The sequence below is a fragment of the Pinus tabuliformis genome, chromosome 1_1 (assembly GCF_031772625.1).
Source record: "Pinus tabuliformis cultivar Carrire ecotype Pingquan chromosome 1_1, CPIR1, whole genome shotgun sequence".
Classification (NCBI taxonomy): domain Eukaryota; kingdom Viridiplantae; phylum Streptophyta; class Pinopsida; order Pinales; family Pinaceae; genus Pinus; species Pinus tabuliformis.
The window spans coordinates 77,754,781-77,781,496 of NC_142297.1; the positions used below are offsets into that span (position 1 = coordinate 77,754,781).

The 26,716-nt window shown below is 35.6% G+C and overlaps 1 protein-coding gene across 1 annotated transcript; it reads right to left on the reverse strand.

The window, feature by feature from the left end:
• Nucleotides 1-272: 272 nt before the first annotated feature.
• Nucleotides 273-7,866, reverse strand: LOC149211666 (uncharacterized). The gene is made up of 5 exons (XM_089391565.1): nt 7,149-7,866; nt 4,503-4,597; nt 1,641-4,046; nt 1,247-1,448; nt 273-1,111 (listed from the first exon to the last, which is right to left on the reverse strand). The coding sequence occupies exons 1-5, from the start codon at nt 7,219-7,221 to the stop codon at nt 291-293; spliced, it is 3,597 nt and encodes a 1,198-aa protein (XP_089247691.1). The 5' UTR covers nt 7,222-7,866; the 3' UTR covers nt 273-290.
• Nucleotides 7,867-26,716: the final 18,850 nt, after the last annotated feature.

A 26,716-nucleotide genomic window follows, 5' to 3' on the forward strand; every position in this document is an offset into this window, starting at 1 on the left:
GACCTGGAAAAGTTTAGAACCATTGTTGTAAATTGTCTGATTGAATTATTCATAATACATATTATTCACAATATGGAATTATTCCTCAATAGCATCTCATTTAATACGAGAATACTTTACTGGAGTCTCTTTCTGAAGGTTTCATGCTATCTGCAGCCATGAGATCATGTTTTTTTCTCTTGATTGCAAGAACTGAGGATATAAGCCTCGGTCGATGGATTCATCTATTACATCACAATGACCAGACAAAACCGATATGAATAATACAAGTCTTAATAATTACAAATTCCCTATGATACAAGATCACAAAGTACATCCTCAATCAAGTCATTAAACATTATTTTCGCTATGTCATTTCCTAGTTTTTCCACATCATCTTGCAAATCCATCCACACAACTCTATATAGGTCATTTGCTTCAAGGTACTCTGATGTGCAGTGAGTCCTTGATGGTGGATAAAGGTGATGACAAAGCTTAGCCCACATTTCTTGCATAAGTTGCTTACCAGCAGGCATTGGCCTAAATTTCATTTTTGTTGGTCTTGTCCAAGGACATCGATTAGAGAATGGCCCTAGTATGTCCAGCAATACTTCATTTATGCAGTCATAAAGAAGCTTCCGTTCTGTCTTGCTTCTATATGCCTTCATTTCACTGGCTACACCTACATTAGCCAATGTATTGTCACTGCAGCTTGTTTCAGATTGCAAGGCATCCTTGTATGTGTGTTCTGATTTCTCAAACAAACAAGGATCTAAAGGATAGCTTGGCGAATGCCATCTTGCAAAAAATATGTTACAATCCCCTGTAAATCCAGAAGCAACAAGTACACTCCTCATATATAGCAGATCAGGTTGCTGCTCCTCTGAACACAAGATACCATCCATCTTCAGAGACTCAAAGTTGGAACTTTCAATATTGGAAAGCAAAGATTTTGATGTATGTAACATTTCCATTTCTGACGGTGAGATGCTAGTACTTTCCCTTGGAGTATCGACCTCTCCAATCTCAAAATTCTTGAAACGTACACTGTCCCCGAGCAAAGGATCTTCAGATGTATGAATAGATCTGTCCAAGGAATCCAACCTGAGCAGATTAAGCCGTAAGCGCAAATCTGTAAAAATGTAAAAATAAGGATGCTCGTTAGAAGTGCTCCATGTATAAAATAAAAAGGCATCCACCAGATTCTATACAACAAACATTAGAGTTTTATTAAACAATGTAAATTTGAAGGAAATATTCATCGTACCATGAAGATTTGAGCTTATTTCCTTGAATTCCTTTGGGGTGCAAATTTCTTCTTGGAAAGGTGAGTCCAGGACAGATACCGGACTTGGATGTTCACCTTTCTCAATGTTGTTTTCTGGAATACGGGTCTCAAATACGGGAAGCTTTATTATTGGGGTGTCTGGAGAAGAAAATTCTGGTTGCTCTAATTCTGGTGACATTGCCTGGAAACAATGAAATTAATTCAATCAATTTATTATCGGAGACTAAACAATACCAACCTGAGCAGGCATGTGCATATAAAATGATTCTAGTCAATTTAGAGAATAATGGTGATAGTGTGCATCCAAACTATAATGGTGATAGAAAATTCAGTTGATATCATCTGTAACAGTAAAGAAACATAAACTGCCTACCATTTTCATTCTATCGGCCTGAACACTAGATAACATTTCTTCACGTTCAACAGAAATGGGGTCCTTGTGAGATGCTTCAGAAGTAGGTTGTTCGGAAGCTTCAGCACCTATGGCTGAGGTCTCACTCACTGCAACTGCTGAACATTCAGCTGGTTTGCTTGTAGGTTCTGGATCATCAATCAAACGCTTACAAGGCTCCTGCTGCTTCTGTTGCAATTCCACTTGCTTTTGCTGCAGTGGAACACAACGGTCTTTATCTGATAGCAATTTGAGATCAGGACCAAGCTCTGAACAGTTTGACTTTGGAGAATTTGAGTTTTTGTTGTTTGACCTTTTCCCTCTCGATAAAAAGCTCCCCTTCAAACTTGAAACTTTCCCCTTGAAAATAGATTTTTCGCTTTTGGATTTGATTGACTCTACACAAATGCTGTTGCTTGACCTGTCATGATCTATGTCACATGTCGACACTTTGCATTGTTTCTCCATGATAACTCTATCATAGGTCGTAGCTGACACTGGAACTGACCTGGACCTCTGAAGGTCCCTTTGTGAAAAACCGCTGATATCATCTCCATTCCTGTGGCCTGAATAACCTTCCCACTCTGCTACCCCTTCATGTCCAAGTGATTTTTTTATTTTGCTTCCTGATTCAAGTATATGGTGTGATAGTCTTGGACTTTCTTCAACAGTATCAATACATTTGATATTTTCTTTTGGGATTTTCGACTCCGATTCTTCCTTCTTACGTTCTGGGAAAGCAAGCATTTCTCCTAACGTGCTAGAGGCTCGTTGTGATTGCTGCTCTTCTTTGTTCCCATGTGTTGACCTCCACCTTTCTAACAAACGCTTCTTAGCTTCATTGTTAACAGCAAAGTCAGGTGAATCAAGAAACCTACTGAAAGAGTGGGATGGAGAACTGAAGCTACTTCCGGAGCCTCCTAAAGGCTTGATATCAGGTGTATAAACCTCTGGGTCGAGACCTCCATAATCACTTACTGACCTATTTGATGAACTCATATATCCATCAAAACTAGTCACAGATGTGAAAGCTTCTGCACGCCTGGGTAAATCATTCATCAGATCTCTGGTTAAACTCTCCCTTACCTGTCTTGCAATCTCTTTCGCAACTTCTCCTGGATATTTAGGTTCATTGGCAAAACGTTCCTGAAAACCCTCAATAACACTCCAAGAATTATCCTTGCTAGTCTTGCTCAGCTCCATTTCAAGCGGTAATCGCACTTCCTGAAGATAACTTTGACTGCTAGTTGTTTCAAATTCATTTCGAACTTTGCTGCAAGTTTGATATCTTGGACTCGGAGAGCAGCTGGGGGGTGAATCAGCTTGAACATATTGAGTCCTTCCTGGACCAGGCTTTAAGACAACTATCTTAGTTGGCAAAGAATTGCTCTTACCATTAGAACGTGTTGTTGCATACTTCTTAGATTGGTCATGCATCAGGCAAGCTGATACTGGTCTGTTTGAAGGTAGGCTCCGCACTTCTTGTGATTCCTTTTTGTCTGCAAAGTCCTGGGATACAGTAGACTTCCTATGATGTTTTTCAGTTTTCCTACCCCCCTTGGGACACCTTTCCATATTGTTATCCTCCTCCGTCAACATTTGGAATGCTTTTGTTGCATTAGATGACTTCAACAATCTTATTTGCTTCACTTGGGGAGCAGATGGCATGGACTGTGCATGCTGAAGCTTCTTTGAAAACAATGAATTTGGTTCTTCTAGAAATTTCAGAAATGCATCTTTGTTGGATTGCAAAAACTCTACTGCCTCTACAAATTCTTTGGATTGCTGAAGTGTCTCATCAGTTGCAAGACGCTTAGCATCCATAAACTTCTGACGTACAAGGGCTATCTTTGCCTCATTCAGCTTTTCATAATTAAGCATATTTTCCTCCACTGCATGCATATTGACTTTATCTAGCTTAAGGGACTCAGTATAGTCTTTAAGCTTTGAGGCTTGCCAATTTTCATACTTTTCCTTGAATCTTCTCTGATGTTTTTCTCGAGGACTGTTATCAAAAGGATGGGCCTCTCTCAAATCTGCATGATCCACTGTACATTGCTGAGATTTGGGAAAAGAAAAACCCTGAGTGGAGTTACATTCCAAGGCTTTTGCTTTTTCTGAATAATCTCTGACATTACTGGCTGAGTCAGCTTGCTGCCGCTGTTTCAAGGATGGCTGTTTCTGTAAATGCTTCCCAGAATCTTGTATTTGGTTTGTTGGCACTGACCCTGTTGGCATTGTATCAAGTCCCATAAGACGTGCAATGACATTGGGAGTACGGCATTTAGAATCTGATCCCTGCGACATTTCATGAGCTATCAATGTTTTCATTGGTGTTCCACCTGCTTTCTTCTTTGGAGTAGTTGCCTCCTTCATTTCACATGGAAACTGAATATTCCAAACAACAGGGTTAAACCCAAAATTGAAACTAAGAACTATTTCCTAGAAATTCCCTAGAACAGACCATATAGATAAGAATAATATTGAATTGTATCTATACAGATATATTACTTAAAATATCTTCAAATTTCACAGCCACTATAATATAGTTACAATCAAAACAGTGTTTCAAAATCTTCATTGTCTTCTAAAGGGTAGTCAATAACAAAATGTGTTAACAGAATAATGAGGATAAACAATAACAGCAGAGGAGATTTCAACCAAAAGAGCTATTTCACCTGACGAGGAAAATAATCATGAGATTTCGAGTTTGGTATATCAGGATTACATTGCAAATACAAAGGAAAAATGTCATTTTGCGGCCATCCCTTTTTTGGTTAATTTTATTTTATTTGACAGAAAATTAAGCCTAAAACATGGAAAAAGCTTCTCAAAGATGCTTACCTGTTTATCTTCTCTGTTTACAATGACATCGCTGTTTTTATGTGCTTCTAAGATTGCATTTGAAACATCAAAGCGATTTCTAGGAACTTTCCATCCTATAAGTCCATACAACAGGAACGGTCAGAATAGAACATAGCATTACTTTATTGCCAAAAATAAGAGGTCTATATTAAACTGCAAGAACGAAGTTTGTAACCCTGTATGAAAAAACTATATAATTATAACTGAAGAATTCCAACACACTGCTTTGTAACTTAGAATTTAACAAATCAAAGACATTGTTACATTCTAAACAACTGTAGGTTGACTGGTTGGTCACTCAATTTTCCAAAGCATGGGGTATGTTACTATAGTTAGCCCTCTGAAAGGGCAATGGCTATCTATAAGTCCATACAACAGGAACAGTCAGAATAGAACATATCATCACTTTATTGCAAAAATTATGAGAAACTTTAGTAAGCTGGAAGAACTATGTTTGTAACTGTCTACAAAAACTATATAGTTTATATTGTAAAACCCCTACTTTGTCACTCAGAATTTAACAAATCAAAGACGGTATTACATTCTAAACCACTGTGGGTAGACAGGTTGGTCAAGAGGTGGCGATATTCCCCACCAGACTTAATTCTCCCAAACATGGGGTATATTAGTATATATAGCCCTCTGAAAAGGCATGGGCCATCATGACCATGTAAGCTGGCCAGGCATGGCAACTAATAGATTTCTTAGTCTTAGTGCCAACTACAATGCCACCTCGCCATCAAATGTGCAGCACTAATTGGTAATTAAAAGAAACATTCTCGAGAGCTTCTCCATTATTACTACATACAACTTTCATGCTTTTTTTATCCAAAGCACTTTTAAAGTTTTAATTCAAAATTATCTTCAGTTTCAAAAAGACAATGCATTTGACAAATGAAATAAGTAAAAAAACTGATCATTGTAATTTTTCAATATCTTTCCAATCAAAATATGACTGAAATTAACTGCAACCAAAAACTATCAATTGCATGTCAAACAGAATAGCCATACAGAAGCACAGTCCATTTCTGAAAAAGGTTTTCACACCAACTGAAACCACACTCATCACACTCAGTGAGCAAATTTGAAAAGCTACCTGTTTTTCAAGAGACTCTACGAGCTGTCGTTTCACTATAATCAAAAGATTCAAGATAAATTGACACTTTTAATACAGCAATGAGTCAGAGAACAAGAACAAGAAGATTTAACTTTTAATTACCAACTGGATGATAAAGCATTGACAGAACATTTACAAAACAAAAAGTTAAAACAAAGCATTAGACATCAAAGCTACTAGCCGAGTACATGAAAATGCATCCAACAGAGCATAGCAAAAGGCAAATCAAATGAACCCATTGGGCTATCTAAAGGATCTCATTAGAGTTGCTTTCATCGCTATGACATAGGTCACCGATTTTGACCACATCTCAAGGTTTCGGACACTTTATATAACAGCCTGTTTACAAAGGCAGAAGGATCTATGGATCCAGATATTCCCTGTAACTGATGTTTCCCAGAGAGGCAAATAAAATAAGTCAGGCAAGCATCAAACAAATTTAGTGGTTCGTCAACAGGCACTATGCCCACAATTTGGTGGAATTCATGGCTGGTAATGACTGGCTAAGTTTCAGCAAAATCCCACACGGATCTCCTCTTCAGTTTGATTACTACATTGGTTACTCCGGCCTGGATTAATGGCAATGGGATCTCCACCTTGACAACCAAATACATTTGAACAAACCCAGTATGAGTTAATTTGGCATCATTGCAACAAGAATATTGAATGTTGAAGCATAACAAGATTAATCATAACATAACTATCTGTTTGGACTAGAATTTTAAGAGAAGGGTATAGACCGTAATGATTGGGCCCGACTCCCAAATTATAGTGATAAATTGGGTGCCTGATAAGCATGAAGTTACATTTGATACCTGAGCTTAGCCAACACAAAATCAAAATCAAGAATCCAGAGTTGCTTAGCTTAGTTTCAACTTTCTACCCTATTACGAAACTTCAGCTCGAGATAACAGACTGAATCGGCGACAATTCCAACAATTTCTGCATATGCTCAAGTTCAATTCTAGTAATGATGAAAAACTTCATAGTCTAACTCAACGTGACGTTAGGATCCTGTCAACAGAACCCATAACTGAAAGTTTAGTCCAGCATAACTTCAAAGCCTTGCAGCAATCCACCTAAACAAGGGCATTCCTGGACACCACTAACACTTTTAGGTTCCACAACCATCATTCATGACTCTAAGCCCCTTCCCACAAGCTTATGGCCATTATTAGCAAGCAGTTCACAGATCAGCCCCCCTGCTGAGGTTTAGTTTAATAACACAACGTTTGATGAAACCCGCCTTCATATCATAAACCCATAATGAAACACACCTTACATAACAGTCTATGGACATGGTAACTCTTTATTACATCAACTTGACAGCATTCTGCGCACCACTAGACAAATTTACATTCCATATCATGATTTGGCACACTACTGCTGAGACAAACCCGTTACACAGACAACAGCCCATGGCACAGAAGACCAATAACAATTTCTTTCTCAAAATACAGCACATTTCGTTCAAGTTTACCTGTAACATAACAGTGTGGGTAACTTACCATTGGCATTGTTGGGTAGTCTGCTTCCACCATGGGCTTGATTGGCATCAAAGAAGTTTAGAATTCTCCCCATAGAGCCTGTGTATACTCCCGCAAATGAAACCAGTAGCCCTCTGCTAAATCTGACCCTCACTAACAACTAGTTAGTTAGAACTAACTAGAAGTAAATCCGATCAAGAGCATTGTCCAAAACACCATGGAATGAATCTGCTTCTGCTTAGATCATATGGGTTTTTCCTGATCTACAAGCCCATGTGATGAGAAATGGCTGCATCTTTCAAAACCCTCGAACCGAAATCACTCATTACTTTGACCAGTTTCCGCCTAACAGTGTCCTAAAGTGTCACCCTAATCCCGCCACAATCAAATGCCATGTATGACAAAACTAATGATGCCTGCATGCTTGTAAAGAGGTTTTGCTATGCAAATTTTGTTTTGTTGTGTGAGAGTTATTAGGTTGGGTGTCTGGTTTAATTATATCTGCCTTGGAGATATAAAAATGGAATATATAGGGATCTGTTGTAAAAGAAATGCAAATTGATACAAGGCAGGGTTTCAGAATAATGGGAAAAATGGCATTTTTTGGGGGTCAAACAATGAGGTAGTTGGTGGTTTCATGGCTGCATCCATGGTAATTACTTTGAAAGAGGAAATGGTCACTCCAAATGCACATCGTAAGGTAGGAACTTTCTCGGATAGTGTTAGGACTCTTTGCCAACTATCTATGTCAGTCTAGTGTGGGCTGATCCATCTTCCAAAAGAGTGGAGTATTGTGCACAATAGACAAGGGAATGTTAGATTAGAGAATAGGTGTGCACATGGGAGTGGTTTTTTTAAATATTATTTTTTATTTTATTTTGTATTTTTGTTTGGCCTTTTGTGAGCTAGGTTCTTGAATTTGGTCATTGTTATTAATATATTAGAGCTTTTATCTATGTGAAATGGTGAGGTGTGCTTCCTGGAATGGCTCAAGGAAACTTCATTGTTGAAAAAAGCCTAATGGATGGTGTGGATGGATATCCTTGCTCTTGCTTCACGTTTGGCTATGGATCGTTAGGCACCTATAATCAGGGGCAAAATGGATTCCAGTGGAGGGCAACCATATCATCAATGCTTGAGGACCATTCTTTTTGCACATAATTTTGAGTGGGTAGCATGTCGTTTCATAAATCATGTTAGTTCAAGAGGGGAACATGTGGAAACCCACAATGGAATCATATGATAATTGGAAAAGTATAATAGAGATGTGGAATGACATCATATGATAATTGGAAAAGTATAATAGAGATGTAGAATGACATTTTAATTATGAAATGATTTGCTATATTATATTATAAAGATCTTATAATTTTTAAAACTTATAAAATATGAAATTATAAAAATTATTAATGATTTTAATTTTAAAACTATAAAATAAAATATTATAATAGTTAATAATAAATTAATTTTTATTTAAATAATTTGGAGATAGGTTTAAATTATGTTTTTTAAATCTATATTTTCATTTTAAGGTTTTTCAAATTGTTTTTTTTATATATAGAGTAGGAACAAGTAAGTCTTTTCACATATTTTTATTATATTTGAGTAATATTGTGTTTAGAATAAGAGTATTATTATATTTGAGTAATATTGTGTTTAGAATAAGAGTATTAGTGTTGAATAAAATTTTAATAATAGATAATGGTATTGGAGGAAGATTTATAATTATATATATATATATATATATAGATAACATAAATAAAAATATTAATTACAAATTAAAAAATGATATTAAAACATGACATTAAAATTATCATTAATAAGCTAAAAGTTATGGAAATAATTCACATCAAATGCCTTACTCTCAATTCTAAACATAGACTTACACTATAGAAGTGTTTATCACAATGTCCTTGCGCCTCAGTGACTACATTGTGCATATGAATTCAAAATACAAATTGAATCTCAATGTACCAAATGTTATACAAAGGATACATAGTACTAAAATATATGTGGATCCAATAAAAGCAAACAACAATCATAAATATCCTCCAAGGTGATTGAATCAAAGTAGTGTTTTTACCTATGCTATGTTTCTTACATTCACTTCTTGTATAAATTTGCAACCTTATCTAAATCAAAATAATTATGTAATGGTGTCCATTTCCAATTGGTTAGTAACATGAGGATTCTTATTATGAGAACACCTAATTTCAAATCTAGTGGATGTCTCTTGTATGGAAAGTTGATATTGGATCATGAAAAAGTTGTAGGGAATATTAGGTCATTTATCAATTGCTTTAGTTGCTTGTAACTATATCTTACTCCATTGCATCCATTTCTAATGGTGTCATGCCATCATCATGAAATAATTTTGCATAATAGAGAGAGAAAGGCCTTTATATTCTTAGTGATGAATATACATGTTACACGCTTTAGCAAACTATTTCAAGCTCTTAGCCATTTTATACAAAAAATACCCAATAAAGCAATCATGTCATGACCCATCAGAGGCTCCACTTTCCTATTACACACACATGCACACCAATTAGTTTATGTGGGGTTTAGTCCTCACTAGGTTGTAGGGGTAAATTGCATGGGGAGGGGTTGAGGATGAAAACCGTGTTTGGGGGAATTAAACTATCACAAGGGGCATTCAAACTCAACCAAGCTTCACATAATCATGGTGATAGCATTATATTAGTGGGCAGATCGTTCTTCCATCTAACATTGGGGTTGGAGAGGTTGGGGATGAAAAACACCTTTGAGGGATTAAACTACCCCAAGGGGCATTCATATTTAGCCAAGCTTTGCACAATCATGGTGATAGAATCTCATAGTGGGTAGATAGTTCTTCCATCTAACATTGTGCTTGGCCCCAAACTAGGCTCACCCTAGTTGTGAAAAAAATAAATATATAAATATATATTGAAGAGGGAATAATAAAAAAAATAACTTGCATGCATATAACCTAGTTGTGAAAAAAATAAATATATAAATATATATTGAAGAGGGAATAATAAAAAAAAAACTTGCATGCATATAACTCTTCCAACTTCTCGAAAGAATATAAATATTGTGGATGATGCTTGAAGGACGAAAACACTAAACATGTTAAGAGTGTATTTTCAATATTATGTTAACATATTTCAAGAGTTAAGTATAACTCGATATTTATTAAATATCAATATCTAAGATAAGTGTTTGTTTTCAATATTATGTTAACATATTTCTATAGTTAAATATAATTAAATATTTATGAAGTATCAATATCTTTTTAAGCCTTGAGGGTTAGCTCAATTAGTAGAGTTACCATTGCTAAAAACACCTCACTAATGAGAGATCATGAGTCAATTATTTGTGACGCCTTAAGGTCAAGCTTTGCTAATAAGCCAACAAAACATAATCCCTTTATATATATATTCAAATAAATCTACTTAAATATTTCTTTCAAACAAAAAACTATATCTTTTCAAGTAAATTTGCGCATATATATACACTAACTAAAACTCTAATTTATTTTCCAAATTTCTAAATTAATTCATCCAACAACACCCAAGTAAGAAAACTTATATCATTATAAAACATAAAACATAATCTTAACCATAAAACATACATCCCAAGTAAGAAAACTTATATCATTATAAAACATAAAACATAATCTTAACAACGAAACAATGGCATATAGTACCCTCCCTAACTTAGACACATAGTACCCTCCCTAATCTAAGGACCCTCTTAACTACATGAGGCTCCTTGTGATTCTACACGAACTATAAATAATAAAATTTTATTCCGCCAAACTAACGACAAAGTTTGCAGTTTCACGTGGTCGCAGACTGTCCGGTCCCACATGCTTCACCATATATTTAGGTCAGAAGGCTAATCGCTATTGTCGGTGACTACACGCGTTCAAATATAAATATACGTCGCTTTTTGACCGCCTGTCTAACGCGGTAATTACCGTGTGTAACGTAGTAAATACTATGTAAAACGCGGTAAAAATTTATTAATTTCACCGTGAGAAGAAACGAGGAAAAAATATTTTAAAGAAAAGCTGGTGGCAGTAGGTACGTTATTTAATGGATGTTGAGAGGGAGACACGACGTGATAACGGGGCTTATATTTTTAGAAGCATGGTATGTTTTATATATATATATATATTTTCGGGCCTAGTTAATGAAAATTTCATTATTGTGTTTAGGTGCTTTATTGTTTAATATGACGTAGATTTATATAACTATGTAAATGTAAATATAAAAGTAAACTTTTAACATGTAATGTTTAACATTTAACATTTTTAATTTAAAGAAAAATGGTAAATAAAATAACTTATTTTTATATTTACTCTATGATAAATAAATAAAAATATAAATAAATTAGAGATATGATAAATCAATAAAAATATAAATAAATTAGAGGTATGGTAAATAAATAAAACATTTTTTTTTATATTTACTCCATAAACTTCTTTATATTTAAAGAAAACTCAAAAAAGAAGTTTTATTTAGGTGAAGTCTATGGGCCAGATACTATTTTAATACCATGAGCTAAATATCATATTTATAAAAGAGGTCTCGTAAATAAATAAAAATATAAATAAACCAGAGGTATGGTAAAGAAATAAAACATTTTTTGTATTTAATCCATAATCCACTTTATATTTACAAACACTCAAAAAGGAGGTTTTATTTAGGTGAAGCCTATAGGCTAAATTATTAATAATACAATGCAAAAAAATTATCAACCCTAATATTAATATTAATAAAAATAAAGATGGCACATAGTATTGAGCCATGGTATTGAGAACCAATGTTATTGACCCATGGTATTCATGTGGAATGTAGCCTATTAAAGGGGGGAATTAAACCAACATAGATCTACTAAGTGTCTAGAGGGATCAAATATCTTGATATGCAAACTAGCATAGAGTGAAAAAAGATTTGGGATCAAATATCTTGATATGCAAATTAGCAGAGTGAAAAAAGATTTGATCCTCTGGGCGCTTGGTAGATCCGAAGTAAAGATGGATCTATGATGGTTATATTATTAGCTAGAAACAATGTATATTTTGATGGTCTTCGACTCTCCTCTTTTTACTCTGGCCAGATTTGTTAATGAGGAGGGGTGGACAAAAGAATAAGATGTGCCTATTCATTACATATATCCCATGGACAAAATGGCCAAATGTTCCAAAACATATATAAAACTAGAAAATAACCTGCAATTTTCATATCAAGGAGGGGGTTTCAAAGCTTGACCACCAAGGACCGCTGGAGGGTTGTGACCTTCATGGACCTGATAGTCGATGTAAACCAAACGTGCCTCAATCCCATCCATTCGCTCATTGTTGCAGCGTTGGTTGCGTCTCACATAAGCCAACTACTCTTGAATTTCCCTTTGGTTGTATTGCACATCGTTGTTGTAGACCACGATCTCGTTCCACTCATCATACCTCTGTTGGCGGAGGATGCCCAAGTTGGCCTACATATCCCTCAATTGATCAGTTTTTGTACCAAGGGAGGGTGGTTGTTCTACACAGCTTGGAGATTAGGCTTGAGCATGCACTACCTCACCTCCCACATCATCCTTGTTCCTCTCCCCTGCCTTGTCAACACGAGCACCTTGCTGGCCACAGAGGCCACCACCTCGTTGTGCACACCCACTTTGGTGTATCATCTATGTCGCCTGCAACTGATGGAATCCTTACCAAGGCCTCACACTAAGGGAATCGCCCCACCCGTGGACCACCTTATGCAAAGACACATTAAACTGCATCGGCCCCAACCTTGGCACAACAACAAACTCTCCCCGAGAGGCGAGACGACCCTAGAACCCCCGATACTAACAAAATTGACAGAATTGACAACACAGAATATCAATCAAACTGAGTTCACTAATACCTTGAGCAACAACCCATCATCGACTTGGCTTGTTGTTGCTCAATCCCACCTCAAACACCCACCTGCTACTTTGAAATGCCACTATCCTAATAAGCCCCAGAATTCTGACCACACTAGGTCGAGAGAAATTGCCCCTGCTACATTGTCTTCCCTCAGAAAACCTGAGGCCTCTCTTACACCCAGACCACCCACCAACGGACTATAGGTTTAAAACCTACTAATATTGTTTCTAGTGCCACACAACGAAAGCATTGACATGCAACACTAACAGAGTCGGAAATGACCGAATTACTGCTACAGTTACCTTCATGTAGTAAACTTGGGATCGTGAGGCTAAATGTCTGCTAGTTAAGCCAAGGGAAGCTACAAGACAGCTAGACAGAGCCAATCCTCATTCAGGTACCGACCCAAGATCCCATATGACTACTTGTTTGGCTCTTGCTTGCAGCGCTTCCTTTGAATTCCAACATGTAACAACTTCTAAACCCTAACTTAACTCTCTAGAGAAGCCCTTCGAATGAACCAAGCAAGTGCTACTTTCCAACCTCCAACTTTTCATCTCCCAAACAATGTTTATACTCGCCAAATCCATCACCAAAGAAATAAAAACTAACACAATCTCTAAAACGTTCATCAGTAAATCACCCAACCTCTTGTAATTGTCATTCAATATATTCATTACATCGCATAAAAGAGCTTGAAATTACCTCAAAACAACACAGTATGCTTTATAATTTTGTCTATGTATTTTAATTAGATAATAGAATCAATGATTTTTTTTTCATTTTATTAAATAAAATGGTTTTAGTTAGTTGATTACAACATACTATTTAATGGAGGTTAAAACATTGGGAATTCCCAACCTTTGGTGTTTGCTCCACATAATTTTATATAAAATTTATGTATAAATTATTAAAATGGTTTTAGTTATTTGATTACAACATACTATTTAATGGAGGTTAAAACATTGGGAATTCCCAACCTTTGGTGTTTGCTCCACATAATTTTATATAAAATTTATGTATAAATTATTAAAAGTTTGCATTCATTTCTATGAGGCAAGTTAATAAAATGCTTAAATATATTATACAAGGCGAATATCTATCACAACTCAACTTTTATATTACGTAACTCTCATATATATAATATATATTATAAAATTGCTTAGTGGGTCCATTTTAGCTTACAAAAGCAAGGACTATAAGGATAATTAAATTATTGGATCCCCTTGGAACAAGGAAGACGGAGGTAAAATCAAATGGAATAGTATGACAGTTTGGTTTACCCATGACGTGACATGACTCCAGCGTACTTTATTGTCTTGTTAAAATAAAGTAAAACTTTATGTTCAAACATTTACATATAAAAAAAATATTTTACCTAAAATATTTAATATGTTAAATAAATATTAATAAATTATTTTTTATTTTTATTTTTAAAAAAAATTCTTACCTCAAATTATATATATAATTTATTTCTTATATTAAATAAATATTAATAAAATGTTTATTTTTTATTTTTATTTTATTTTTTAATTTTTTTACCTAAAAAAACTTTCCGAACTCAATTTATATATATAATTTATTTTTTATTATATATAAAATTTAGTGGATCTATTTTAACTTTGCAAAAGCAAAGACTTTAAAGACAATTAAATGATTGTATTCTTTTAAGACAGATTTTGCAAAGACTTTAAAGACAATTAAATTATTGTAGGTATAATCAAATGGAATAGTGTGATAGCTTGATTTACCCATGACGTGACATGGGTTAAGGGTATTTTATTGTTGGGTTAAAATAAAGTAAGAATTTATATGGAGAGAGCATTAAGATGGATTGGATTATTATATTATTTGTTATATATTTTGATATTTATAGGGTTAAGATAGATTAGATTATTATATTATTTGTTATATATTTTGGTATTTTTAGGGTGGAAAATTAGAGGAATTAGTTTATGGAAGTAATTTTAGTTGTAAGATTTTATTTGTAGAATTAGGGTTAGAAATCTTATAGATTTAGTTTGTGGCCTTAAATGACGTTTTTTGGTGGTAAAATTTTATGTTTATGCACTACACCCCTTGACACTATTCTACACTCAAAGACCTCTCCAATTGTTCAAGAATCACATCAATCAAAGCTTTGATGAAAAAGTTATGCCTCCCAGAAATTGACCTATTATGATTGACCATCATAATTCAAGAGGATGTCACGTCAACCCCCATTACTAAAGGGAAAGGAGCTAGCCATATGGGTCATATGAAGAAGACTCTAGAAGGATCAAGTTGCAATTCATATTGAGGGTTGAATGGGTCAAATTTAACTACTAGTTGCTTATCGGTCTGTGTTATAACCAAACCACTAGGAGGAAAATGTGTTCCATTCTATTCAAGTCCATTTTGTTCCATAGTATAGCATAGTAGTTATAAGCAGATAGAGAGAAGCAATAAAAAGAGGGTTTGTGTTCTATAATAGCCCATGGGCCACAACTCTTACTCATCTGTATTTGCATCATTTCCATTTAGAGAAAGAGAGAACAAAGCAACCTCACCTTCCCTCTGGGTTTTTTCCCTAAAGAGTTTCCCAGGTTATATTTAGTGTTCATCGTGATTGATATGTGTTTGTTTGTAATTGTTCTCTATTTTTCATATTTATCTATTATATACATAAACAAATAAACTAGTAATTGCACCCAATCAGTGCAAAGGAACCGAGAAAGCTCAAGAAGCCACTCGTTGATCTCAATTCTTTCCACCAACTATCCTCCCGAGATCTCGACTGATACTTGCTAGGATATTGATTTTTTCCCTTTGCTCGAATCTTCATCAATTGTACCAGGATATCGTAGAAAGAAGATCATTGATATACAAGGAGCCTATTCTTCTAGCCTCTCCTTCCAACTATGGAGTGGGTAACTATCTGAATGGAGATTGGTTCATGGGGCCTGATTTCATAGTTATAAGACTGTACCGTAAAACAAGAGGATGAACAAGGGAGGCAGGATGGGCAAGAGAGCGCTCTAATACGCAGAGACAATTAATTCCTCGAATAGGCACCTATTCATGCATCTGCTTTTTTATGCATCCACTTGAGGCTATACGCTATGAAAAATAGAGAAATGAACCACTAAACCCTATGTACATCACTCATACAGGTCCCTGACACTGAGTCGAATGAACAATTCAACATCGTCTTTTGTGGAGGAGCATCTGTGTGCAATAGAAAAAGGAGCAATGAAAACCAGCCACATGTCAAAGTTGGATAGGTGTGAGGAGGATGAAAATTAGGCTCTCTCATTCACTAGAGTGAACAATGTTTAGACATAGAAAACTCAGAAGAAAAAAAAAAAAAAAACAAAAAAAAAAAACAAAAAAAACCAAAAAAAAAACAAAAAAAACGCCTTCAACATAATTAATAAATTCAGAAAAAAAAATGGCCAGAATATAAATTTTAATTTAATTTATTTTTCATTAAATTCATTATAACTAATTACTCAATAAAATATTGACAACAATTTTCAAACCATTTTTATATATAATTAAAATGTAATTCATGTTTAAAAAATTACTATTACATTATAAATGCCATTGAGATATTTTGACCATAAAATAAATGTTACACTTTATTATACGATGTAATTTATTTTCATACATGGAATAGTATATGATGATATTTTGATTGTGGAGATTTTGTTCGTTTTTCGATGGTCATGTTTGGTTTACAAATATGACATGTGTTTGGGATGGCAATAATGAAGAATTCAATACTTTTATAAATAGTAGACTTATTGGGAATTGAGTACTTCTATCGAGTGAATTGAATGTTTGAATTTAGTTTTGTTCAACAAAATGTTAAACATGTGAAGCTGATTATTCAATGTGCAACGCTGGGAGTAATGGAGCCTCAACTAATATTTGAATTTAGTTTTATTCAACAAAATGTTAACCCTGTGAAGTTGATGATTATGTGAACTTGATTATTCAATGTGAAAGGTTGGGAGTAATGGAGCCTCTCCTCGAGTTTGAGGTAATGGAAAATAATTAAAGATAGTGAACTTTGATATAATAGGTAATATAAAATTATTAAAGACAGTAAAGCTTGGTATAATGTAAAATTATTAAAAGCTTTGATATTGATTTTATGTTTTAAATTAAAGATTTAAAAGAAATTTAAAATTTATCTCCAAAAAATGGTTGCTTTGAAAAAAATTACTATGAAAAAAGTGAGATATGTTATTTATATAATGTTGGTCCATAATCTTTATGTAAAAATGAACTAAACTATATAAGAACTCACATCCATTCCATGGTTGTAAGTTTTATTTTGATTTAAAATAGTGGAAATGATTTTCTTCTTTGATTTTCTTTTGGAACGGTGTTGTATTGGCGCTTTTTGGCTAACTGTGTTCATCACAAAGTATTATGTTGGAGATAAAAATTACCCAAGAAAAAAATTACCAAAATTCATGGACCATGTTTCTTATTGATGATGTTTTTCTTTTGACTTTGGAAAATTGATAGAAATTGCAATTGCTCAAGATTTGAACCTGAAAACAAGAGACACAATTCTACTCTATTGATCTGTGGAATGTAAATCACAATTTAGAACAACACACATAGACATGCAATAAGCAAAACCACAAATACGCAATGATTTCAAGGGGAACCTAACTGGGAAAAACCCCTCAAGTATGTTTGCATTAATCAGATGAATAGAGATACTATTACAATTGCTAGCTCCAGCTCTGAGCTCAACCTGCAAAAGAATAATTGTTCTCTCTGCTCAATAGCAAACTTTGGCCAACACTTGGCCAATTATTTCCCCACCAAGCCTCTTATTTCCTTGTCCAAATCTTGAGGAAATTGGCCCCTAAAAGATAGGAATTTCCTCCAAATTGATTGCACAATTCCCAAGGGTTGGTCACTGACTGCATGCAACCCCTGTACTTTTGGGTGTGGAACTTGATTCTCTTCATGATTCAGAGGTCTTGTTTCATCCGTGTTTGGATCCCAATCCCCGATGAGAGTGTGTGGGGGGCCTTGCCCCCCCATTATTGCTACCTGGGGATCCAAGGGGTGAAAATTTTCCCTGTAAAATATTGTAGTTTTGTAGTCAATCTAGGTCGTTCATTAGGTATATGATATGACGGTAGAAGTTATGTTAATTTGGGGTTTTTTCCCTAGAAGGCAACCCTGGGTTTATATGACGGAATTGTATTGCAACTATGTATTATTATTACTCTGAGCGAGAGAGAGAGAGAGAGGAGGATGTGTGAGAACAAAGAGGAAATTACAGTGGATTTGTTGTAGGTTGTATCTCTTCATTTTGCTGGATAATATAAAAGGAATGATTGGTTGTTTCTCCATAGACGTAGCCCAAATTGGGTGAACCACGTATATATGTGTCTCTTGTTTTATGCGTTTTTTTGTGTTTGTGTTTCCACAATATTTTGTGTTCCATTTCTCTGTAATATATAATTTTCTAACATGTACACTAAGAACTAGTTTACAACTAATGTTAGATTGCCTTGTCATCTCCACTTCAGTTGAGGAACTCGAATTCTTTGCATGAACTAGCTATTTTGGGTTGATTGATCAATTAACTAAAAAATCTTTGAGTTAGACTGTTGTCCCACTGAAAAACTGACTTTCAACTAACTCCAACAATAGTTAGAGGTCAGGTAACTAAATACAATTGAAAATAATTGAACTAGATTACTAAAATTTAGCAATCACACATGCATCACCGAACTCCAAGCCCTCTAACTCGAATTCACTGAACTAATTGAGTGACAAGAGCCATCTCACACTAATTAACTACCTCCAAGTTGTCTTGTTAATGTGGAGATTTGATTTACTCAATTTGACTAAGACTAAAGTCAAATTGAGTCTTTCTTGCTACATTTTTTCAATGCTCCCTCTTAGAAAGAAATAGACTTTTCACCACCCCTATCCTGCACTTGTGGAATTCAAATTTACCTCTTGACAATGCCTTTGTCAATATGTCATCATCTTGCTCCTCAATTGGAATGTATCGTAGCAACATAATTCTCCTCTGCACACAGTCCCGCACATGATGATACCGGATATCAATGTGCTGCGACTTGTCATGAAATATCATATTCTCATAGAGCTTAATGCAACTCTGATTATCACAATATATCATTGTTGAATCCATCTCTTGACTAAATAGTCCCACGAGTATTTTCCTCATCCAGGTCACTTCACATGTTGCTTGACTTGCAGCCATGTATTCAACCTCTGCCGAGCTAAGCGCCACATACCTATGCTTCCTGTTGTACCAGGAAATAATTGTGGACACAACACTAAAGATAACACCTAATGTACTTTTCCTGTTGGATGGACTCCTTGCCCAATCTGTATAGGTGAATCCTTGTAGCTTCACTCCCTCTGTCCACTTATACCATAATCCATACTCGGTATTGCCTCTAAGGTGGTGTAATACATGCTTTGTTACCTTCCAATATAATTTGGTAGGCCTCACCATAACTTGGCTAAGTTGGTTGACTACATAGGAAATGTCGGGTCATGTGTTCACAAGATACATTAGTGAACCCACGAGTTGTATGTAAATGCTAGCATCAACCTCTTCAGCTAAAGTGGCATTCTCCTTCCTCCATATATAGCTATAGGCGTGTCCATGGGCTTACAACTATCCATGTGAAATATATAAAGTATCTTGGTAGCATACTTTCCTTGAGACACAAACAATTCACCATCACCCTGCCATACTTCATTTCATCAAATAGCTACCAAAAACAAAGAAAACAAAACACAAGATGTTGGCATTCTGCCAAGGCCAAAACCTATCCCTCTTAGAGAGAAAAACCTGCACATAATTCTTCTTATAGAGATTCCAATTAATGAATACCAAGACCATGACCCTTGACCTACTAGGCCACTCCAAGACCAAGACACCAATCCTATTCTTACTGTTGAGATCATCATCAACATTGTTGCTTCACCATTGAGGCCATCATTATTGCACCACTTGTTGCACCATGACTACTCCTTCATTGAGAACTTCATAACGACCTTGATTCCATGCACTGAAATCTTCATTAGGATTATGATCAAGATGATGATTGTCATTATGATGAGGTCTTGACTGCGTTTAGTATGATGAGAGTGTATTACTTGTGAGATAAATATTGTGTCGAGACAGTGAGTGTATCTTCTCCATTTGATATGTCGAGATAGTGAGTGTATCTTCTCCATCTAATATGTTGAGACAATGAGTGTATCTTCTCCATCTGATATGTCGAGACAGTGAGTGTATCTTCTCCATCTAATATGTCGAGACAGTGAATGTATCTTCTCCATCTAATATGTCGAGACAATGATTATCAATGTGATCTTTATCATCTTATTTATACTGAAACAATGATTGTATTGTTGCACCAAGATTATCATCATAATTAGGCTGAGACTATAATATGCTCACTGAAGTTTTCCACGAGACAATGTCCTACTGTAATGCGAATTAGATCCCTGTACCCATCTAAGAGAATCTGAGTTACATATCTTAAGTGTCTGCCCCCCTATGGTTGACCGAGATTCCTGCACCATCCAAAGTTTCAGAGGTATCTGAATATGTCTTTCCTATGGTGACCCCAGTGGGGTATATATAGTGGTCGGTCATGTACCTGAGGAAGTAATGCATGAGCCCCATGTCTTTCATCTTGAATTCCTTTACGAGAGAGGATGAACTGCTCATCACTTGTCAATATTAAATCATCGACATACAAAACAAGAATAAGCAACTTACCATCTACCACAATGTGATAGAGGTTCGTATTTGCTTCACTTTTGGTGAAGCCCAATCCACTGAGATAACTATCAATCCAAGTGTACCATGCTCGAGGTGCATGTTTGAGACCATACATTGCTTCCTTGAGTTTGCACACATGTGACTCTGAATCATATGTCTCAAATACTTCTAGTTGCTCTATGTAAATTTCCTCCTCAACAACACCATTGAGAAAGGTAGTCTTCATCCATTTGGTGGATTTTCCAATCCACCTGTGCAGCCAATGCTAGAATGGATTTAATTGAGGAATATCTTGCAATTGGTGCAAAATTTTCCTCACATTCCACTGGCTCTACCTAAGAGAATTCTTTGGCCACAAATCTGGCCTTGTACTTATTGATGCTCCCGTTTGCTACATGATTCACTTTGTAGATCCATCTCAAACCAACTACAAATTTCCCTTCTATTCTCAACACCACCTCTCGTAAACTATTATTCATGATGGATTCATATTCTTCCACTATGGCAACAACCCAAACAGGTTGATAAACTGCTTCCTCAAATGGAGAAGGCTCTTTCTCAATGAGCTCTGTCATGGAAACCATGTAACTAATGTACCTATCAGGTGACCTCCTCTGCATGCGCAATGATATAGAGGCTCCCACATTCTCCCTAGCATCCTGCACCAATCTATCAGCTTCTCTGGTTCTTTTTCTCCCATATTTAGAATATTATGGTTGAGTGGGTACCTCCACTCTGCCTCATGTCTAATCCTCTGCAAGTGGTTACTCCATAACCTCCTGAAGCTCACCCTAAGGGTCCTCCTTTGGATCTAGAAGCTCCTACTCTAATGGAATACTCCGCTCTTGTTCCAGATATCATCTCATAGCCTTGTCCTCATCGCACTTCACAACTCTCCATACAACGGTCATCCTTAGTGAGGGAAAATACAACCAATCTCATGTGCTAGAGTTCTTCAACATCATGAATCGACACATTTTCAGCCTTGCTTCTTAATGCATTGCAATCTCCCACCTCAAGTTTGTATAGATTCTTCACTCAAACTCTGATCTGCTTCACTTGCCTACTAGTTATGTGTCTCAAAAAGGAATAACATCACAACCACGATCCTCCAAAACTGCTACAGAGATCAAGTTCTTCTTCAACCCGGGTACATAAACACCTTTGAGTCGAAGAGTAGAGGCTTTGTCCCTGTCAAATGTGACAGTACCAATTCCTATAGCATTGTACCTCCCATAATCCCCCATTTTGATATGTATCTAGAGATCCTTCTCCTCCAAGCTACTGAAAAACTACTTGCACCCTATCATATGGAACAAGGCACCGAAATCAAGGTACCACACACTCCCCATAACAATGTTGGCCATGCATGCTATTAGGGTGAAGTCTAATTCGAATTGTGAAGCCAATGCTTCCCCTGTTGCTCCTCCTGAAGGCTTCTTGGTAGACTTCTTGTGTGGACATTTTGTCGCATAATGCCTAAATTCATGGCAGTGGAAGCATTTTATCTTACTCGAGTCTTTCTTCTTGCCATATTTTGGTTGGATTCAGGTTTTCTCTGGGTCTTATTTCCTTTGCCCTTCTTCCCCTTCCCAACCAATTCAAAATTTCCTTCATCCTCAACTTTGGATGAGGTTCCATCTCTATTATTTCTCATGAACTCTTCTTGAACCAAACCGGACCACAACCTTTCCCAATTAGGTAAATTTTCCCTTCCATTAACAAAGTTGTGGTAGTTGTGTTAGGATTTTGGAAGGTCTAGAAGTGCTAGGCTTACTAGGTCATCTTATGCTTCATTCACCTCGACCCCTCCAATCTCATCATGAACTTGTGTAAACCTAGAAAGATACTGCAAAATAATGTCATTTTTCAGCATCTTGATGTTTCGAAGTTTGTCTTTCAAGGCCAATTTTCTATGGTCATTGTTATTTTCAAATAGCCCAGTTAGTGCCTTCCAGCCTTCCACATAGCAAATGATGTCTCTTTTCCATGGAGATTTGAGACCACATGGTCTCTCACACCTTCTAGAATAATTATTCTCGCCTTTGCAATATCCTTCTTCCACTATGTTAATTGTTGTGCATCCGACTATGGAGGTTTTGCAATATCAATTTTCACATATTCTAGCATACCATTGTCATCAAGCACTACTTCCATTCGATCCTTCCAGGCTATGAAATTAGAGCTACCCTCTAGGGCATACTCCAATCATAGTCCGTTGAAAGACATTCTCCCGATCTTGAAGAAAAATTGTTGTAGAGAAGTTGCTACTTCGAAATTCTTGAGAGACAAGTTTGAAATATTAGTTCTAATGTGATTTCAGGGCTCTGATACCATGTATAAATTTGATATAAATTGCAACTGCTCAAGATTTCAACCTGAAAACAAGAGACACAATTCTACTCTATTGATCTGCGGAATGTAAATCTCAATTTGGAACAACATGCATAGACATGAAATAAGAAAAACCAAAAATACATAGTGATTTCTAGGGAACTCAATTGGGAAAAACCCCTCAAGCATTTTTGCATTAATCATATGAAAAGAGAAATTATTACAATTGTTAGCTCCAACTCTAAGCCGACCGTGCAAAAGAATAACCATTCTCTCTGCTTAATAGAAAACTTTGGCCAACACTTGGCCAATTATTTGCCCACCAAGCCTCCTATTTCCTTGTGCAAATCTTGAGGAAGTTGGCCCCAAAAAGATAGGAATTTCTTCCAAATTGATTGAGGAATTCCCAACGATTGATCACTAACTACATGCAACACCTTTACACTCAGAACTAGTTTACAACTGATGTTACATTGCCTTATCATCTCCACTTCAGCCGCAGAACTTAAATTCCTTGCATGCACTATCTATTTTGTGATGATTTATCAGTTAACTAACAGATATCTGAGTTAGACTATTGTTCCACTGCACAACTGATCTTCAACCGACTCCAACAATAGTTAGAGGTCAGTTAACTAAATACAACTGAAAATAATTGAACTAGATTACTAAAATTTAGCAAACACACGTGCATAACTGAACTCCAAGCCCTCTAACTCAAATTCACCAAGCTAACTGAGTGACAAGAGCCATGTCACACTAGTTAACTGCCTCCAAGTTTTCATGTTGATGTGGAAATTCAATTTACTCAAATCGACTAAGGTTAGAGTCAAATTGAGCCTTTCTTGCTACATTTTTTCAACACAAGATGTGGGCGTGATGAGTTATACCTCAACATGAATGTACTAGAAATGGTGTAGTTGTGGGCAATTTTAATCCTGCATAGAACAAGGTATTTATATTAATTATTTCACATCTCACTTCATCTAATGTATATGGTTTATTAAGGTTGGTGGTGGCGTCGAAAATTTTAAAGATATGAAGAGGACAAGAGTGTTATAGCACCATTTACCACTCTTGGTGGATCTGATGCTCTGATTATGGCTTAGGGCAAACCTTCCTTTCCAGACTTGGTCCAAAATCTAAAAAACAATGTTTTATTTCCTATACGCTACTTTGCCTTGTGATAAAAGCGTGTACACGCGGGTTAGCATATACCCAACCTGCATACATGTGTTAAAACACTTAAAAATAATAAATTTCCTTAATTTCGGACGAAGTTTACGGGTTTACCTGTTACTCACCTCCTATAGACCGTGGCCCAACTATTTCCCAACTGAAAAAACTAATTTGGAGAAGTATAAATAAACCTCCATGGGAAGTCCTTAAGGGAGAAGAGATGAGATATTGATATTATAGTTGATTAATCCCTGATCGAGTCTAACGAAATCCCTATGCCTCCTGCACTCCCTAAAGCTTTAGGAAACTCGTTTTTCCTCTTTTGAGATATCCTTCATCCCTCTTGTGATATCCTTGTGTATGATGACGAAGGAATATTGTTGAGGTCGGGAAAGGACAGTTCCGAAGGATGGTTCTGCTTGGAGCTAAAGGAAGACTCAGGTTGTAGTTTTCCTCCTTTCTTGTAGCTTACATCAATAAAGAAATAATGTTATGTTCTTGATATTAATCGTGTTTATGCATTGATCTATATTGTGATTTGTTTATAGATCTTATACTAACGCGCAATCGTTCATTTGTTTACATGATCTAACGTACATATCATGAATATGCTTTCCATTTCTACTGTTGTATATGCTCTGCTTGAATAATTTACATGTTTCAAAGGCATCAGGAGAAGCATAGGGTTTGTACCTTGCAGGATCTACCCAAACGTAGGACCTCCGGGTAAGGACACTTCTTCCCAGTTCAGTAGAATAAGCATTTAAGTTGTTTATCTACACATTTCTTGCTGTTGTTTGCCCTCCGCTCTGTTGGGGTTTGCAACCCAAGAGCCTAGGATGTTCTCACCTGCAACAAAGAGTGCTCTATTTTATGTTGTTAAATATCTAAATTTTGATGTTGTGTTAAATGAGAGTTGGTTATAGATTTCAAGATGGAGATTTACTTGAGCATTATAGTACAGGGATATCCTCATGGATTTTTAAGCATGCAACTTATTCTCAACCCTTAATCAAGAGTATAAAGGTCCTTAATTCTTAGGTAAAAGTGGTGGATATTAGCGGTGAATGTTTGAAATTTGGAATTGAATTGAACCTATTTGAGATCGATGGTTTTGTAATAAAAATAAATATTAATATTAATAAATAAATGCACTTTAATTTTAATAATAACAATAGATTGATGTAATTTAATAATGATAATTAAGTTCGGTGATTACATTCACATTAATGCTTATATATAACAAAAATAACTAATAATGTTTGAATTAACTCTTTATAATCTATATAAATAAACATAATTGTGCTTATATATGACAAAAATAACTAATAATGTTTGCATTAACTCTTTATTATCCATATAAATAAACATAATTCTTGTGACCACATCAAATTAACAACAACAATAGCTACATTAAGTTACCAACTTAAGAAAACTACTTCATGCAAATATATTGTTGACCTTTATCACAAGCTTAATTGGAATAATAACACCGAGAAAATTATTAACAAAGTGTGGAAAGTCTATTTTGACCTTGAAAACAATTATAAATTAAGGGCTTTTATTTGTGGGAAAAAAAAAAAAACTTATTTTTTAGGCTCTTATAACACACACTATGTTATATGGCTATGAATTATGGAGTTGCAACATCTCTGAAGAATCATGGAGGAAGATTGGGCAAATCCGATTTTTTTTTTTTTAGTTTATAGTCTTAAAATTATAAGCAATACACATTATCATATCCTCCTCAATAAAAGTCAATGTAGAAAATATGTGGTAGGTTAACTCGATAATGCAATATAAATCAAAGCAGAATATTATAACCTACTTCTACTATCAATTTGTGGAAGCTTAAAGATCGAGCTGAACAATATAGCCATAAGAAGAAGAATCAATGACACAATACACATGAAAATACTCTGGGGAAATCCTCAAATAAAAACCCCACACTATTGTATTATCATACATGGTGGAAATACATAGGAATTATACAAAGCCTTAGCTCTCACAGCTAGCTAGCTCTCAGTACAATCCTCACAGATGCTCACAGGCAATCTTGGCTTCTCTCCAGCCTTCCTCTCTACCCTCAAAGCTCCTATTTCCTTGCGTTGTTCCTTGTGGATGATTAGCCTTCAAAACTGCGCAGTCCTCAAGGATGAATCCTTGACTTCATGCATGAGTTTTCTCCATGAGAAAACACATGCAGTTGATAGTACACTATCCTTGAACATTATTGGGTCTTTCTGAGAATAGACATGCATGAGTTTCTGATGAGGGAATCTTCAGTAACTAGAGTAGCACTAGTTGAGTGCATTAATGCATCAACTGACTGTTAACTCACTATTAGTTCCTCAAACAGTTTGGAACTAATTCAACCGGACT

What these genes read in the sequence shown, in the direction of transcription:
- LOC149211666 (XM_089391565.1), bottom strand. Translation starts at nt 7,221, where the DNA reads ATGGGGAGAATTCTAAACTTCTTTGATGCCAATCAAGCCCATGGTGGA. An exon ending in ACTACCCAACAATGCCAATG is followed by an intron (nt 4,598 to 7,148) that starts GTAAGTTACCCA and finishes ATGGACTTATAG; the next exon opens with GATGGAAAGTTCCTAGAAAT. An exon ending in AATAAGCTCAAATCTTCATG is followed by an intron (nt 1,112 to 1,246) that starts GTACGATGAATA and finishes ACATTTTTACAG; the next exon opens with ATTTGCGCTTACGGCTTAAT.